At 49.3% G+C, this 19,010-nt stretch overlaps 1 protein-coding gene and 1 long non-coding RNA gene across 2 annotated transcripts in view; one reads left to right on the top strand and one right to left on the bottom strand.

The window, feature by feature from the left end:
- Positions 1–7,686: 7,686 nt before the first annotated feature.
- LOC146060488 (uncharacterized) overlaps positions 7,687–19,010 on the bottom strand; it is a 55,013-nt gene continuing 43,689 nt past the window's right edge. Inside the window, exon 3 of the long non-coding RNA XR_014470439.1 lies at positions 7,687–7,808. This is a non-coding gene — a long non-coding RNA (uncharacterized LOC146060488). The remainder of the gene's footprint in view (positions 7,809–19,010) is intronic.
- On the top strand, positions 14,556–16,390 carry LOC146058980 (uncharacterized). The gene is made up of 3 exons (XM_083171153.1): positions 14,556–14,767; positions 14,810–14,885; positions 15,958–16,390. Exons 1-3 carry the CDS (start codon positions 14,624–14,626, stop codon positions 16,065–16,067), a joined length of 330 nt encoding a protein of 109 aa, XP_083027279.1. The 5' UTR covers positions 14,556–14,623; the 3' UTR covers positions 16,068–16,390.

Genomic DNA, 19,010 nt, shown 5'->3' with positions numbered 1-19,010 from the left:
GCCCTTCACGCCCCTCTCCGCCCCCTGAGCGGCGTCTAAAGAATACGTTCGGCGAAACCGCTTGCACATGCGCAGAGTGACCTCTGCACATGAGCAGTCGACAACCATCGGCGGTACGACCGCATGCGGAAAAATCCGCACCGATCAGAATAAGGGCCATAGACCGACGTTTCGAGGCTACTGGGCCTCTTTTTCAAGGTGTGAACAAAGCAAACTGTGAATACAAAGTGACTTAAATAGGATACAAACAGGTGCTTATAATAATAAAAATCAGGCGCAAAAATAGTAATTTAAATTAAACTCTCTATATGTTAATTATATATTAGATAATTATATCTTATGGAGTGCTTTATATTTAAACCTGGTATGGATGTGCTGCTCCCAGGAATGACACTGGGGGTGACATTCTATGCTATGCGCTAAATGCGCATGTTTTATTTGCGCACCACATCGCTGCAAATCGCACTTTTAGAAATCGCATTTTTCAGTCAAAATGCGCATATTTAATGTGATGCGCATTGGAGGCTGAAAAGTGCGAAGAGGGGCGATTTGCAGCGAAGTGGTGCGCTGTATTTAGTCCTGAAAATGTGCGATTTTCATGTCTGAAAATCGCACATTTGCAGGACAGCGCAAAGTGTAAAAAAAAAAAACCGAGCGCGGGGTCCCCCGCCCGAGCATAACCAGCCCCGGGCTCACTGAGCCGGTGCTGGTGACATAAAATCAGGGTCCCCGACAAATAGGGGTCCCCTTGATTTCATGAAACCAGCAACAGACTTAAGGTCCGGCGCTGGTTCCCAAAATACGGGGGACAAAATGACTAGGGGTCCCCCGTATTTTAAGAACCAGCACCGGACACAACCAGCCAGCAGGGTAATGCCACAGCCGGGGGAAACTTATTATATAAGCTCCCGCGGCCAAAGCATTAACCCCCTGGCTGGTCAGCATGGGCAGGGGTCCTAGGAAAGTGGGGACCCCCCCAATGAAGGGGTCCCCCCCCCCTCCAGGACTTACCAGCCCATGCTGATAGTCCGGGGCTGTCCCCGATGCCCCTGGGCGGTGGGCATCGGGCTGATGGATTGTGTAAAAAAAAAAGAATTAAAACTATTGTTTTATACTGGCGAACTATGAGTCCCAGCAAGCCTACCCCGCATGCTGGGACTTGGGGAACCACAAGTCCCAGCATGCGGGGCATTAAAGGGCCCGCTGGCACTTGTAGTTCTGCAGTGCAAAAAATAGTGCACAAAATCACACTGACACACTGTGAAATAAAACTTTAATACACACAAAACACACACACACTGATACTTACCTACCTTGAGCCCGTAGGTCGGTCCCTGGATCCTGGGTCCGTCCTCCGGGGCTCCAGGGCAGAAGAGTCCTGGTTCCGGGGCTGGTCCTGGGGTTCCGGGGCTCCTGGGCTGCAGAATCCGGGGTCCGGGATCCGAGGTAGTCCCCAGGGGTACCTAAGGAAGCAAATCCAACTCACCTGGTCCCCAGCGGCGACCTCGGACTCCTCACCGGTGACTGCGCTTCTCCCATCTGGTACCCGGCTTGCAGGACTTTGACCGGCGCTGAGATGTTTCCTCCTCGGCGTCTCTGCACAGAATGATTTCTTGGCCAATCAGGAGCCGAGAAAGTCGGCTCCTGATTGGCCAGAAATCCTTATAACTAGAGACGCCTAGGAGGAAACATCTCAGCGCATCTAGAGCAGAGATGTTTCCTCCTCGGCGTCTCTAGTTAGAATGATTTCTGGCCAATCAGGAGCCGACTTTCTCGGCTCCTGATTGGCCAAGAAATCATTCTGTGCAGAGATGCCGAGGAGGAAACATCTCAGCGCCAGTCAGTCCTGCAAGCCGGGTACCAGATGGGAGAAGCGCAGTCACCGGTGAGGAGTCCGAGGTCGCCGCCGGGGATAGGGTTACCACCCGTCCGGGATTACTCCGGACAGTCCGGTATTTAAACCCTCTGTCCGGAGTCCGGATGGGTGGTGTTCCCGGACTATACATTGTCCGGGAACCTGGTGGGTGAGAGAGGCTTTTTTTTTTTCTAATAGGGCAGCGGCAGCGCAGTACTCCCTCAGTGGCGGTGCCACATAAGTGACATGCCAAGCACCCGACACGCTGCCCTCACAGGATAACCAGGACCCAGCAGCGCACCAGGAGACCCGGCGCACATGATATGCGCTGCCCACACAGGAGACCCGGCCAGTGCCGCATCACAATGCACACATCAGTAAACCTGTCTCCACACATCAGACAGCGCTGGCGCACCAGGAGATCTGGCAGCACATCAGCACACGCAGCTCCACATCAGGAGACCCGATACCGCAGGAGTAGGTCCGGAGCCGCACAGGAGTGGAGACGGCACTGCAGTTTAATGGGAGACCCGGCGCTGGGGGCTGGTGAGTGGAAGAGCTGCCACTTCTGATGTATACAGTGCCGTTTGCACTGGGGAAGGGGGACAAACTGAAGCCTGTCAAACCCCTTGCTCTTTACCCTCTCCCCCCTCTCAACCCCCATCGCTCCCCCCTCACCCTCCCACACATTACCTCTCTCCCCCTGGCTCTCTCAATCCCCCTCTCTGTCTCCCCTCCTCCCTTTCTCTCAAACCTCTCCTCCTACCACCACCAGTCTCCTCTTATTTTCACTCTCTCGGCATCCCCTTTTGTTTTTACTTTTTCTCTCCCATTTTGGGACTATGTAAAAACCGGACCCGGACTAAACTCCGGACCGCCGGACAGGACATCAAAATCTGCAGTCCGGAGCTTGTAGGGTCCGGTCCGGAGGGTGTCCTGTCCGGGGGGTGTCTTGTCCGGGGGGGTCCCTGTTATAGCTATCACCAGGGACATGGGAGAGGGGAGATTACAGCCTCCCTGTGTGGTCCGGTCCGTCCGGTTTTTGCTACATGCCCGGACCATACAGGGAGGCTTTATTCTACCCCCTCCTCCTCTACTTGGTGACAGGTGTCACAGGCAGCCCCCCAGGACAGGACACCCCCCGGACCGGACGCTACAAGCTCCAAAATTCAGAGTTTGATGTCTGGTCCGGCGGTCCGGGGGTTATGTCCTGGTCCGGTTTTCACCCATACCCTCCCGTGTCCCCTCTCCCACACAATCTCTCTCTCCCCTGCCGTCTCTCCACTCTTTCTCTCCCCATGCCAGCTCTTTCTACCCCCTGGACTTCTTTTTCTCTCAACACATTCTCCCTTGCCCTCTGTCTTACCTCTCTATCATTCTCTGCCCCTAGTATCACTCTTTCTCCTCTATACCCTCTTTCTCCACACTTCCCATCCCTCTTTCTTCCCTCTCCCTCTAACAGTCTCTTTTTCTCTCCCCCGCTCTCTATACCTGACACGTTCTCTCTCCCATCTCTCCCTCACATCCTCTCCCTGTATCTCCCTCACACCCTCTCTCTCAATGCCTTTCAACATTTTGCTATGGGGCCCGCAAACCTCTAGTTACGCCTCTTACAGGCACCTTCTAATAAGCACATCTTAATCAGAGCCGGCCGGCTCAGGATAACAGCGGGGACCAGTAGACTGGGACAGAATTTTAATTGGCAGCAGCAGCAGGTCTGAGGACCGGGGCTGCCTGTCAACTATTCCCATGCCCCCCTCAGTGCAATACTGGGTCACGCTGCCTTGAATGACAGCAAAGCACGTCAGTGCGGCCGCAGCAGATAATGGATGAAGAGCTGGTGCGCATCCAGCCCTTGCCTCTGTCTGAGCCCTGCTGCTCAACCCTGGCCGCAATCAGATGGTGCCTGCCAGCCGAATTGATGCTGCACTGTGCACATAATGCAGGACTCGGTTGGGACACAGACTAGAGCCAATCGGATCGGCACCCGCTGTGAGTGTAAAAAAAAAAAAAAAAAAGTTTTACTGTGTGTGTGTGTATATATGGGGAGGGAGGAAAGGTGGTGGGGGTTATTCTGTACTTGGGGGAGATGATCGGACTGTGGGGAAGGAGGACTATTTAGTGCTAAGGGGAGGAAGGAGGGGCAATTGTATTACTAGATGGAGTCAATATGTCTGACTATTCTATGATAAGGGGAACTGTTTTGGGCTAGGGGGAGTTGATGTTCTGTCTGATTTGGGGGGGGGGATTATGTATTGCTAAAGGGAGATTGTGTTACTGGGGGGGGGGTGTCTTCTGTTCTAGAACACCGTCCTTATAATTGTTGCAGGTGACTATCCAGCTTCCCCATCGTAATGCACCCCAGCAGCTTACCCTAACCTTCCCTGCTAATTACTAACCCTTATACTGTGCACCATTGCCTAAAGCTTCCTCTCTGTAGCCTATACCTACTGCCTAACCCTATCCCCCCCCCCTCCCCTACCTTATTGTCCCTATTTTACAAAAAAAGCCCTGGCATAATATGTAATGGGCATTATGGTGTTTTGTAAAACGTGTAATGGGCATTATGGTGTTTAATATAATGTGTAATGGGCATTACGGTGTTTGGTATAATGTGTAATGGGCATTATGGTGTTTGGTATAATGTGTAATGGGCATTATGGTTTTTGGTATAACATGTAATGGTCATTACGGTGTGTGGCATAATATGTAATGGGCTTTATGGCATGTGGTATACTATATAATGGTTGTGTGATGTGTCATCGGCATTACGGTGTCCATGTTGTTCCTATTTCAGAAAACATTTGAGTCCTGGCATAACAAGTAATAAGCATAATGTGTAAAGGGTATCACGGTGTGTGGCATAACATGTAATGGGCATTATGGCATGTGGTATACTATGGCATTTTGTATACTATGTAATGGGTGTGTGACGTGTAATTGGCATTATTTTGAAATTTTTTGGTGCGCTCCTACGGCGCGCACTGTTCATTATGTCCCTTCTTTACAAAAAACTTGTTGTGTCCTGGCATAACGTGTAATGGGCATCACGGTGTGTGGAATAACGTGTAATGGTAATTACTGTGTTTGATGTAACATGTAACTGGCATTATGGTATGCAAAATCAAGAATGAAATTGAAGCAAAGGTTAAAAAAAATCAACATAAGGCGGGTCAAAGGGCGGGGCTGGGGGCGGGACAGTGGGTGGGCTGTGGGTGTGTCAAGGGGCGGGCCACTGTCCGGGAATCTCTCAACAAAAAGGTGGTAACCCTAGCCGGGGACCAGGTGAGTTGGATTTGCTTCCTTAGGTACCCCTGGGGACTACCTCGGATCCCGGACCCCGGATTCTGCAGCCCAGGAGCCCCGGAACCCCAGGACCAGCCCCGGAACCAGGACTCTTCTGCCCTGGAGCCCCGGAGGACGGACCCAGGATCCAGGGACCGACCTACGGGCTCAAGGTAGGTAAGTATCAGTGTGTGTGTGTTTTGTGTGTATTAAAGTTTTATTTCACAGTGTGTCAGTGTGATTTTGTGCACTATTTTTTGCACTGCAGAACTACAAGTGCCAGCGGGCCCTTTAATGCCCCGCATGCTGGGACTTGTGGTTCCCCAAGTCCCAGCATGCGGGGTAGGCTTGCTGGGACTCATAGTTCGCCAGTATAAAACAATAGTTTTAATTATTTTTTTTTACACAAATCATCAGCCCGATGCCCACCGCCCAGGGGCATCGGGGACAGCCCCGGACTATCAGCATGGGCTGGTAAGTCCTGGAGGGGGGGGACCCCTTCATTGGGGAGGTCCCCACTTCCCCAGGACCCCTGCCCATGCTGACCAGCCAGGGGGTTAATGCTTTGGCCGCGGGAGCTTATATAATAAGTTTCCCCCGGCTGTGGCATTACCCTGCTGGCTGGTTGTGTCCGGTGCTGGTTCTTAAAATACGGGGGACCCCTAGTCACTTTGTCCCCCGTATTTTGGGAACCAGCGCCGGACCTTGAGTCTGGTGCTGGTTTCATGAAATCAAGGGGACCCCTATTTGTCGGGGACCCTGATTTTATGTCACCAGCACCGGCTCAGTGAGCCCGGGGCTGGTTATACTCTGGCGGGGGACCCCGCGCTCGTTTTTTTTTTTTTTTAACCCTTTCTTTTATTTTTTACTGCAGAACCCTGCACAGAACATTGCGATATGTGCAGGGTTCTGGCTAATTCGCCTAACAGACCCTGGTCTGAAATTAGTGCGATAATTAGCCACCTAAAAAATGCGATGTGCAAATGCGCATAGCATTAAATAAGCGACTTGTATACTTTTGTATTGGAAAACATCTGGATGCGATAAAAATGCGAATTAATCTCACATTTTTATTCAGCATACCTTAACGCACATAATATGCGATTTCAGTCCCTGAGCGCATCCCATTAATTAAACGATTTAATGGGAAAATGCGATATCGCCATTTTGTGGTCTAATTACCGCAAAAAAACGATAATCGCATCCCATAGAATGTCACCCTGGAAGTCAATCAACACACAATATAATAGAACTGAAGAGAGAGCACATATACCAGTAATTATATTTATTTCTAAAATTCAATCAATTAAAAATACATTTAATATCAAACAACCTTGATAAAGCAGCTTAAATTATTAGTTATATCCCTGAACAATGTCCTTTGTATAATTGGATATCCAAGTTCATATATGAACAAATAATAAATCGCAGTTCTTTCTCCAAAAGAGTAAATGGTAACCACTTCCCAGTGAATAAATTTGTATCCATTTAAATGTTCTTAATTGAACAGTGGAAAGGGTAATATCACCAGGTGTAGTACCATGTATGTCTATTTGCACAGGTATTGATGTACCTGTAGTTCCACGGAAGTGAACACTTTATCTCGGTCCCAGGTAATTATACCGGGACTTACCGGGTTCTGTTGTTAAAGTTCCAGCACTAAATCACCAAGGTGCCATCTGCAGACACGGACTTCGGCGCCACACGTCAGAGAACTGACGGGCGCCGGCTTAGATGTCACTCTCCGTACTCCGTCTGCAGCAGACTGCCCTCAGCGCCGCTCGTCGGCCAGCCAACTGGCGCTGGTAGGTGATAGTGAAGTCTGGTGGTTACCGGTGGGATGAAGTCTGTTGGCAATTTCAAAGTGGCATTAATTAACTTAAAGGAGAAAGCTGATGGTTCTTGGACCGCTCAAAGGGATCAAGGTGATAGGGCTCAATCCTTGACGCATTTCTCCATCATGGATATCTGACGTTTCCTCAGAAGGTGATATACACCTTCTGAGGAAACCGTCAGATATTCATGAAGGGCTGAGGGCAGTCCGCTGCATGCGGAGTACGGAGAGTGACATCTAAGCCGGCGCCCGTCAACTCTCTGACGTGCGGCGCCGAAGTCCGTGTCTGCAGACGGCACCTTGGTGATTTAGTGCTGGAACTTGAACAACAGGACCCGGTAAGCTCTGGGGTAATTACCTGGGACCGAGATAAAAAGTTCACTTCCTTGGAACTACAGGTACATCAATACCTGTGCAAATAGACATACATGGTACTAGACCTGGTGATATTACCCTTTCCACTGTTCAATTTAAAACATTTAAATGGACACAAATTAATTCACTGGGAAGTGGTTACCATTTACTCTTTTGGAGAAAGAACTGCGATTTTATTATTTGTTCATATATGAACTTGGATATACAATTATACAAAGGACATTGTTCAGGGATATAACTAATAATTTAAGTTGCTTTATCAAGGTTGTTTGATATTAAATGTATTTTTAATTGATTGAATTTTAGAAACAAATATAATTACTGGTATATGTGCGCTCTCTTCAGTTCTATTAAACAGGTTCTTACCCTAGACTCAGGTGTCCCGGCGTCTTGCTCGTTCGGACAGAATGATAAGGATCCATGGCAACCGGATGCCGCATCCAGTGTCCGACAAGTAACCTGTCACAATATGCAAGTATTCAGTGTTACCTGCTTGTAAAATCCTGCTGGCTCTGTCTCTTGCAGCTGACAGCTCTGTGTGGTTGAACTCTGCATGCTGATTTCAGCTTCTGATCCACTCCATGCTGCAGGAAAGTCTGTGTGATCTGAGCTCTGCTGATTAGTTGCAACACCTGGTGAATTTCTCCTGCAGGAAAGTTCTGTGTGAACTGACCATGCTCAGCCTTTGTTGATTAAGGCACCTGCGAGTATCCAGCCTATTGTGCTTCCTATAAAAGGCAGTCTCTGGCAGACAGAGGCTGCCAGAGTATAGGCTCACAACCTGCTCCAGCATCCCTTGTACTTTTACTGTGTTCCTGATCACCAGATACTGACTTCGGCTTGTTTCCTGACTATCCTTCGGCTTAATCCCTCTGTACCGTGAACCGTGGGTTACCTGTGTATGACCTCAGCCTGCCTTCTGACCACTGTCCTGCCTGATCCTCGTGTACCGTACCCCGTGATTACCAGTGGATGACCTTGGCTTGCCTTCTGACTATTCTCCTGTCTGATCCTTGTGTACTGTGCTCCGTGACTACCAGCGTACGACCCGGCTAAGATGACTATGCGTAATCCTGAATCCATGCTACCTGTTTCCAAGTGGTTACCAGTGCCACATGGGGAACCAGCTCAGGGGACCGCGACCGGCATGTCCATAGCAGCGAAGCCCAAATCCCAACTGGAGGGGTCGCTGGTGAACACCTATGGCGTGGTAAGACTCCGCACCCCTGTGTCAGGTCTAGCCAATCCCTGGCCTGGTGACCAGCGTGATGTACCTGAGACCATGACAGAATACTCTGGCCCAAAAAAGGAGCTATGGGAGCAACTGTCTGCTAGGGTCTGTAAGCAAGAGCAGAACCAAGCTCTGATCATACAAAGCATACAGACTGTTACAGCGGATGGACTTCGCTTCATCTCCTCCAATATCCATGGAACCAGTGTCAGAGGCATTAAAGATTCTTCACCTTTTAATGCAGCAGTTGCAGGAGCTACTGACTAAGGTGTTTTCAGTGATTACAATCTTACTAGTCAGTCCTTCTAGTGGCACGGTACCTTCCACTCTAGGTTCAGTACCTGTGAAACCCTCTGATGACATTCTGGGCACTCCAGTGGCATCTGCATCTGTGCCCTGTAAGGACAGGTACCTGAGTCATCCTCGTCCCCAGTTGTCTGATTAGGAGCGCCAGCGGCCTAGATCCCTCAGCCTATGCTTTTATTGTGGAGCCCAGGATCATTTCATCAGGGATTGTTCCCTATGTGGGACCCGAAATAGAGCAGTAGATTCTGTTCTAACCCAGAGGGAATCCAATGGTTACAACTGGGGTCCTAGGACTAAAATTTCTTTGAAGAACTGTATAGCCCAGGTCCAGCCTCGGGAAGGTGTTCATGGTCGCAAGCCCCAAGAGGGGGCTCCATCAGTCCAACCCCAGGAGGGGGTCCTGTTCATCCAGCCCCAGGAAGGGGTTCCTAGTGTTCTGCCCCAGGAGGGGTTTCCAAGTGTTGTGTTCCAGGAGGAGCTACTTAGTGACTTACCTCAGAAGGGGTCTCGGAGGATCATTTCCCAGGAGGGTTCTCAAAGTTCCAAGCCGCAGAAAGGGGTTCAGAGTGTCGTGCACCAGGAGGGGTCTCAGACTGTTAGACTCCAAGCAGGGTCTCAGAGTACCACACCAGGAGGGTTTCCCAAGCACTGCACCCCAAGAGGGGTCTCTGAAAGTGGTACCCCAAAAAGGGCCTCTGAGTTCACTACCCCGAGAGGAATCTCCGAGTGTTGCACCCCAAAAGGATCCTCTGGTTGCCACACCACAGGAAGGGTCTCTGAGTGTGGCTTCCCAGGAAGGGCCACTGAGCACTTTGCCTCAAGTCGGAGTTCCATACGTCACCCCAGATGGGGGTTCTGCGTCCGTCACCCCAGATGGGGTTTCTGAGTCCGTTACCCCAAGTGGGGGTTCTGAGTCCGTTACCCCAAGTGGGGGTTCCGAGTCCGTCACCCCAGGTGGGGGTTCAGAGTCCGTCACCCCAGGTGGGGGTTCCGAGTCCGTCACCCCAGGTGGGGGTTCCGAGTCCATCTCATGCCACTATATAAAGCATTGGTGAGACCTCACCTAGAGTACGGAGTATAGTTCTGGGCCCAACACTATAAGAAGGACATCATAGAATTAGAAAAAGTCCAAAGGCGAGCAACAAAGCTTATTAGGGGAATGGAGAATTTAAGCTATGGGGAGAGATTAAGCAATTTGGGACTATTTACATTAGAAAAGAGACGTTTAAGGGGGGACATGCTCAACATGTACAAGTATATCAAGGGCCAATATAAGGAACTGTCACACACCCTATTTTCTACTAGAAAGGAATCTAGGACGCGAGGGCATGAGTATAGATTAGAAGAAAAAAGATTTCATTCAGCTAGTAGAAAGAATTTCTTTACGGTCAGAACAGTCAAACTCTGGAACTCTCTTCCCAGAGAGGTGGTAACGGCTGGCTCATTAAATGCGTTCAAGGAAAAGTTGGACAAACATTTACTGGAGAAAAACATCCATGGGAACAAATAAAAAATATAATTTGTCTGTAAAATACCAGAACCTACCAAATCAGCAATGGATATCTATACCAGGTTGAACTAGATGGACGCAAGTCTTTTTTCAGCCTTACCTACTATGTAACTATGGGCCTTATTCTGATCGGTGCGGATATTCCCGAATTCTTTCAGATGGCGTTTTTTAGCCGTCTGCGCATGCGTGGAGAACGCTACGCGCATGTGCCACGCATGGTCTCCGTACTTGTTCTCACTAATCCCGTACAGAAATGTGCACCGCAATCATTCGGCCAATATGGGTGTGTTATGGGTGTCATGCGGAATGACACAGGGGCGTAGTTTCAAAGTGGGCTAAACTGGGCGGAAACATGGGCGGACACGGGGGAGTACACATATTTGGGTAGGCGTGCATTCGGACAGCATGCCGAATGCACGCGAACAAAAAGGGAAGAAATGTGCGGTGACCAAAAGGTTACTCTTGCTTTGCGGACACCACTCGGTCATGCGCTAGGCAATCGGAACGCCTAATCAGGGCGGACGCACCTCAACCAATGTCACCTGAACCCAATACAATCACATACTTTACCCATTACTTGTTAATTACACGCTTCTCACTGCTACAATTGCAAGCATTGCTGCTTAAAGGGAACTTTACATGCTGCCCTTGTCACACACTTTTACACTGCAAATAATGCACACAACTTAATATTAATAATACTAATACACATGGCACTTCTGCATGTATCAATTAATACAGACATTTGGGGGGCCAACATAACATTTATTAAAGCAACTTTGGTACAAATTTCAAAACCATAACAAAAAAAATGGTACCATACCAGGACAAAAGTTACATAATATATAATAAATAGCCACAGCAGAATCATTGGGAACACATCAGGTGGCTTCACAACAAAAGTACAGCACCAACACTTCAAGTACAGCACACAGTAATGGTAGCCGAAACAGGGCAACAGGTGAACCAAACATGACATTTGAACCGCGGCCAAAAGTGGTGACCGTGGGCACGGATTTGGACACAGGATACTGACACACACAGCTCAATGGAAGATTTGGGAAGACATAACGGTGGAGATTAATGGGGACACAAGTTCATTTGCGGGCACGTTTGCCCCTGGCAGGCTCCTTGCCACGTGCAGCAGCTCTTCGGCCTCGTCCACGGCCAGAGTCCGATGGTGGCTCATGTGGAGCACATGCTGGTGAGGGGGTGGATGTTCTTCCCCCTCTGGCAGCAGGGAGTGATGCTGTTGGTAATGCACCCGAAGCGGATGACATTAGGGCCCTATTGCTGTTAACTAGCTCCACCATAAGTTCATTATGGTGGAGGAGGAGGTCATTTTGCCGCAGGGCTTGATCAGCCAGCACCTGCAGGCTAGCAGCAATAGCTTGATGGCTGGTACTCATAGCTTGCTGGGTGGCACTCATAGCCTGCAGGCTCTCAGCAATACTCTGATGGCTGGTGGTCAAACCCTGCAGCACCTCCTCGGCCCTACGCACCCGCTCTGTTGCCGAGTCTCCCTGCTGCATAATACTATCCAGCACACGGCCCCACATGGACAATTCAGCCGCAGACAATCCCGGCGGCTGCTGCTGCACGGGCCTGCTACTGGGGCCAGGTGGCACAGACTCCACAACCTCCTCAAGAGAATCTGGACCAAGTGGTGGGGATGCTGTTGAACGAGAAATTACCAATTACCACACATTCCATGCCAAATCTAAAACATCTACTTATGGCCTGGCAAATAATTACCTTCAAGCGTAGAAGCCATCACTTCCGCTGGGGACTCGCTGTCTATAGTGCTCACCCCCCCGGACCTCCTCCACTGCGATACAGCACTGGGCCATCTCTTCCAGGGAGGTGAGCTCCAGCTTTGACGGCATGGGGCCAGCCCCAGAGGTCTGGCTGTGTTCCCACCGCTGGGTCAACTTCTTCTTGAGGTTGCCTTTGAAGTCGTGCCACCTGCAATCAAAGTGTACATATTAATACATGTAACTACTCATGTTTGCTGTAGCACCCATTGCAATATGAAACATAATACAACATGTGGCTACTGACACCAAACTGACATTATATTCATTTTTCAAACCAACCCTTAGAATATACAAAAACAGTCACCCTCCAATAACTATCAATTCAATGTCATGGCCAACATGTATGTGCCTCCAAGCAACGTGAACACCCATTGGCCAACTCCATCTAATATTGAATGTAAACATTACTGGACTTGTACTACTCAAATGTAACACACATGTACTTGCCTCTTCTTAACGTGCTCCGTCTGACGAACTTGTGGAGCCACTGCATTAATCTCCGCCGTTATCTCCTCCCAGATCTTCCATCTCCTTGTGTGTGTCAACTTGCCCGCTGGGCACTCTATTAAATCACGTGCCCGGGTCACCAGGATGTCAAGCTCCCGCGGTTCAAATGCCATGTTTCTTGTGGCTGGTTCCTCTGTTGCCCCACTGCGGCCACGGGCACTGCCACGGGCACTGCCACGGGCACTGCCACGGCCACCGGTTGCTGTACTTGAAGTGCTGGCCTGGCTACTCTGTTGGGAAGCCACCTGCTGTGTTCCCAATGATTCTGCTGATGCTGAGGATGGCCCAGCTGCTGATTGGCCTGATGTTGATGGGCCATCTGTGGGCTCTGGGTTGAGGGGCACATAGGTGGTGTTGGCTTCCATGTGGGACAACAGATTCTGCACCACCTGGTCTTCCTCTGACTCTGAGCCTGGCATGTTTGCAACAACTGTTTGCCTTTCTAGGCCAACTTTAAATACTATTTCTGTAATTGGCGTTAATCAGCTGCAACCTGCGTTCCGTACGGCCGCGTCCCGTACGCTAGCGTCAACCGTGCGGCGCATACGGGCCGCCCCTTGGTGTTGAAAAATATTTCCACAAAACCTGGCAAACTCAGTAAGTGTGATTTATTAGATAAATGCAGATTCCAACACCAATGACCAAATACAACTGAGGTCAGACATGCAATGTCTATTTCAATGTACTTCTGTACTGTGCACTTGTTTGCTATGTAGTACAACTGACACTACTCATTCCATATGTCAATCCAGTCCACCACTTAGCCACAAGTAATCAGTGCTAGCATCCAAATCACATGTGAAAGCACTCCACATTCAGGTTAGATGCTAGCTACTTTTCATGACACCTCTGTAGTAGGGGCCAGTAGAAGGTAAGTGTACACATGGCTGCATGGGCTAATTTTGGGAAAAGGTCTGCCTTCATTATAAATTAGCTGTTTAGTACCTTGTGGAGTTAGGTGTAAGTGTCTAGAGATGCACACTATTTCACCTGTTGCTTATACCCATGTTTGGTGAATGTTATAGATTAGATATATTATGTTTCCATCATATTTTACACTGTTTAGGATGGGTGTGCGATGCAATGGGTTAGCCGTCTGTTCGGGCGCATACACGTTGTTAGTGTAAAAATGAACAATAAAGTTAATACCAAATATCACTCTGATCAACCAATGACAGCACATGATTGTTTGATTTGTGCCACTCCTAAAATGGCGGCTTATGGCAGAGCAGCACCCTTTTCTGCAGCCGAGCTGAGGGCACTGGTTTCCGTTATGGAGACCAGGCTGGGGCGTGCTGGCCCGTTCATTACAAATCGGCAGAAACGTTCTGCCTATGCGGTGGCCCGCCGGCGGATATACGCCCGCACCCATGTGCGGCGGACCATCGCTCAGCTTGAGCAGCGGTGGTCCGACCTCCGGCGCAGGGAGCCAGAGAGGCTTCAAAGCATAAGGGCCAGCATTGCTAGATGTGAGTATTTCAACAGTAAATGTGGATTTGTACATGATTGCTTACCTGACATTATTTAATCCACTAAGGTCAGCAGCCTGATCATGAGTTAAACATGCCATACAATATATGAGTGCTACTTCCTGATTGACACCCTGTAATGGTCATAAAATATGTTATTGGGGAGGATTAATGCTTGTGATGCTTACAATGGGCCAAATGTCACAGCATACCTGCCATGTTACAGGCTGTGTTTTGTAAAGGCCACTGGGGAGCTGTTTGCATGTACAAGTATCAGTACCTCTAACCTTTGCATTTATAGGTTGATAAGGCTTAATACACATTACCACTAATTGGCACTTTTTTCATTTTTCCCAAACACAGCACGTGCACGAGCAAGGCAGGCCCGGGAGGAGGCAGAGGCAGGCCAGGCACAGGAGGAGGCGGAGCCAGCGATGGCCGAGGACGAAGATATTGAGGAAGGGGAGGCCGAGGAAAGTGAAGGAGTGGAGGAGGCTGAGTGGCCAGTGGAGGCAGAGGTGGCAGCCGAGGAGGAGGTCGTGGTGGCCGAGGAGGAGGTCGTGGTGGCCGAGGAGGAGGTCGTGGTGGCCGAGGAAGAGGTCGTGGTGGCCGAGGAGGAGGTCGTGGCGGCCGAGGAGGCCCAGGAAGAGGGGGAGGATGAGGAGGCCTGTGTGGTGGAGCAGGCGGCCGAAAGTGGTATGTATACATAAAGATTCGATCTTCCTTTTGTCATCCACTATTTGATATGTAGCACTGTTGATTCAAATGTGTTTGAAAATACTATAAAGGCAAACAACAAATTGGGTAGCAACAGACACACTTTGGGGTTAGATAGGGTGGCCAAACCATCCCTTTCATCCTGGACACATATTAATGACACAGGTTGTGCGGATGGCTTTCAGGTCGAATTGAAGTGCCACTGAACCTGTGTAGTTAATCTGTATCCAGGAAGAAAGTGATGACTTGCTCATGTAAGGGTTACATGTCCCTGCTGGTTGCATACAATCTGTAGGCTCATATAGGTGAGTAGAGTTTACTGGTGAATGATCTTTGTAAACTAGATTCCGTATGGCATCAATGGAGTATGGCCAGGCGTGGCTTAGACTGGAGTAACAAGTGGTGAGTGCCCCTGGGCCCTCCTCTAGCTAACCACCCCCTGCGGTCTGCATGTATGTTTTTCACCATAATTGTGTGTGTATTTGGTGTTAGTAATGCTTTTGAGCATGGGAGTGGGTTAGTGCTGCAGCTTCCCCTAACTGGCATTCTGACAATGATTTCTGGAGCAAACCATCAGCAGCCAAGCCATGCTTGATTGCACAAATGTACTGAGCATTCCTGAGAGTTGTGTAACTCCCCTGCCAGGCTCCATCATATAACAGACACTGAACTTTGTTTGCCGATTTGTGATTGGTGCTGCGCGTGGCATGCTTCTCAGAGCTTAGTCATGGGTGGGTTTGGATTGAGAAGGAGCAGTATGACTGTGAGGTGTTCTACAGAGTAAAGGGTAGAGGGCCAAAATCAGGCTTTCCATGTAGTATGTATGCATGTATGTATAGGTGTATGTCTCATATATATAGGTAGATATGTGTGTGTATATATATATATATATATATATATATATATATATAGTTATATATATAGATAGATATAGATATATATATATATACACACACACCTCTCAGAATGCATGTTTAAAATGTAGGTTTGACTATGTTAAATGTATGCAGGAATATCATTAGTCATTTTTCATTTTGAATTTCCTCAACAGATGAGCCTGCCCAAGCAGAGGAGGATCGCCGTGGGGCCCTCGTAAGACTGCGAGGCCTGATGCGCCTCATGCTGGAGGAAATGGACCGCCTAATAGATGCGGAGGATTAAATTATTGTTTTGTTGGCATTTGTTTAATAATAAATCGTTATTTAAAGTTCAAAGTTGTCAGTGTTTTTTTCTAACATGCTAAAGTATATGTGTAAGTTGTTTAAAATGTTTAAAATAAGCAAAATGTACATAGTGTATATAGATGTATGTTAGGGTCACATGCTGTAAGGGTTAATGTGTGTCATGAATGTAGTAGGAATGTGGGTCAGTATAGATGAGCATTTAATTGATTGAAATTGCTAACAATCCCTTTTTCAGGAGGTTGCCTAATAGCCTAAGTGGGTCATGTGATCGCTATGTGTACTCAGTACAAAAGTGTTGGATTGTGCGTAAATACTCCGCATCGGGGCGTACGGACAGCTTTCCGTACGTTGTGACGCGGTAAGACCGTGCTTGTGCGGGAAGACCGTGCAAGAATCTGTACGTTTCCCCCGCACACGCACGGTTTGTATGTCGTCCTTACACACGCCCTGTTCTTAAAGAGTGAGTCCGTCCGAATGCGGAGGACACGTGGGCGTTTCTACGGACGATGCCCGCACGCTGCCGCACAGCGATGCGTGCGGCCCGCACCGAAAGAATTCGGGAATATCCGCACCGATCAGAATAAGGCCCAATGTAACCCCAGGTGGGGGTTCCGAGTCCGTCACCCAAGATGGGGGTTCCGAGTCCGTCACCCCAGATGGGGGTTCCGAGTCCGTCACCCCAGATGGGGGTTCCGAGTCCTTCACCCCAGATGGGGGTTCCGAGTCCTTCATCCCAGATGGGGGTTCCGAGTCCTTCATCCCAGATGGGGGTTCCGAGTCTGTCCTGGTAGAGATCCATCTGCCCTTGCCTCCGGGCATGAGGACCCATCTGCCCTTGCCTCTGGGCATGAGAACCTATGTGCTGTGGCCTCAGGGCCAGTCTCCATGGCCTCAGGGCCAGTCTCTGTGGCCTCAGGGCCAGTCTCCATGGCCTCAGGGCCAGTCTCTGTGGCCTCAGGGCCAGTCTCCGTGGCCTCCGGGCCAGTCTCCGCGGCCTCCGGGCCAGTCTCCGCGGCCTCCGGGCCAGTCTCCAGTGCCTCCATGGTCTCTAAGGTTCCAATGCCTGCCATTCAAGAAGATTTGCCTGCCTTGCTGGGAGTCCCTGCTCTACCCAAACTGTCCTCCCAGTCCATTTTCCAGGAGGATCCATTTCAATTGGATTCATCTAAAGAGCCTCAGTTTGTCCAATTTGATGGAGATCTCACCCATTTCCAAGCCCTAGAAGACTATTATTTAGATGCTATGAACTCTGATCCATCCTCTGGGGTTAATTTGGCAAACATTGTCAAGTACTTAGTGTTGTCATTCAGGGGAGAAGCCATGGAGTGGGTTAGTCCACTCATTGAGACTCATGACCCCCGACTAAAAGACCTAATTTCTTTTTCCAGGGCTGTGGTTGAAAGATTTGGACCTAAGACTCCCGGTGAGAGGTCTATTCTTTATGCACCTAAGGTCAGTCAGAGTGGTGAGTCAGTTAGACTACATTCTTAAACTCCCAGAGCATCTCAAAATTTTTTTTTTAAACCCGACTCCTTGGATTTAAGAGATTGAGTTATGTGTGTAGGTTCTTTCAAGTTGGTGGATCCTCAAGAACTCTCTACACTGACCATGGACCAGGATTCAAGTTCAGAGTGTGGCTCAGATCATGATGTTACTCCTTTTCTGGGACGTCCAATATTCTCTACTGCCCGTTTTGTAGAGCCAAAGGTCACACATCAGTCAACGAAATCCAAACAGTCTTCCAAAAAGAAGAAGCACCGCAGACGACCTTGATAATTTCCTTGTGGGGTGTTCGGAGCCCAGCCCTAGAGGGGGGGGGGGGGTAATGTCACAATATGCAAGTATTCAGTGTTACCTGCTTGTAAAATCCTGCTAGTTCTGTCTCTTGCTGCTGACAGCTCTGTGTGGTTGAACTCTGCATGCTGATTTCAGCTTCTGATCCACTCCATGTTGCAGGAAAGTCTGTGTGATCTGAGCTTTGCTGATTAGTTGCAACACCTGGTGAATCTCTCCTGCAGGAGAGTTCTGTGTGAACTGACCATGCTCAGCCTTTGTTGATTAAGGCACCTGCGAGTATCCAGCCTATTGTGCTTCCTATAAAAGGCAGACAGAGGCTGCCAGAGTATAGGCTCACAACCTGCTCCAGCATCCCTTGTACTTTTACTGTGTTCCTGATCACCAGATACTGACTTCGGCTTGTTTCCTGACTATCCTTCGGCTTAATCCCTGTGTACCATGAACTGTGGTTTATCTGTGTATGACCTCAGCCTGCCTTCTGACCACTCTCCTGCCTGATCCTCGTGTACCGTACCCAGTGATTACCAGTGGATGACCTTTGCTATTCTCCTGTCTGATCCTGTCTGATCCTTGTGTACTGTGCTCCGTGACTACCAGCGTACAACCCGGCTAAGATGACTGTGCGTAATCCTGAATCCATGTTACCTGTTTCCAAGGGGCTACCAGTGCCACATGGGAAACCTGCTCAGGGGACCGCGACCGGCATGTCCATAGCAGCGAAGCCTAAATCCCAACTGGAGGGGTCACTGGTGAACACCTATGGCGTGGTAAGACTCCGCACCCCTGTGTCAGGTCTAGCCAATCCCTGGCCTGGTGACCAGCGTGATGTACCTGGGACCGTGACATAACATGGCTACTGCCCGCTCTGCCGGACGGACGTCATCCTGCTGCACGCACCCGGAAGTGATGCATGGGGTGAACCCGGAAGAGTCCTCTGGAGGAAGTGTGCGGGAGCGAGACCCCGGGACACCTGAGTCTATGGTAAGCAACTGTTTGTATCCTATTTAAGTCACTTTGTATTCACAGTTTGCTTTGCTCACACCTTGAAAAAGAGGCCCAGTAGCCTTGAAACGTCGGTCTATGTGAAATTCTTCACTAAAGATTTTACACCTTTAAACCCGTG

This window comes from Crinia signifera, chromosome 2 (genome assembly GCF_055691185.1).
Source record: "Crinia signifera chromosome 2, ASM5569118v1, whole genome shotgun sequence".
Lineage (NCBI taxonomy): Eukaryota > Metazoa > Chordata > Amphibia > Anura > Myobatrachidae > Crinia > Crinia signifera.
The sequence above is the reverse complement of the archived record's forward strand: the minus strand, read 5'-3'. Positions and strand labels throughout refer to the sequence as shown.

Excerpts from the sequence above, each read along its gene's own strand:
- LOC146058980 (XM_083171153.1), top strand. The coding sequence starts at position 14,624 with ATGGCCGAGGACGAAGATATTGAGGAAGGGGAGGCCGAGGAAAGTGAA. Across the intron at positions 14,768-14,809 it reads TCGTGGTGGCCGAGGAGGAG|GTCGTGGCGGCCGAGGAGGC; the intron begins GTCGTGGTGGCC and ends GCCGAGGAGGAG. Across the intron at positions 14,886-15,957 it reads GGAGCAGGCGGCCGAAAGTG|ATGAGCCTGCCCAAGCAGAG; the intron begins GTATGTATACAT and ends TTTCCTCAACAG.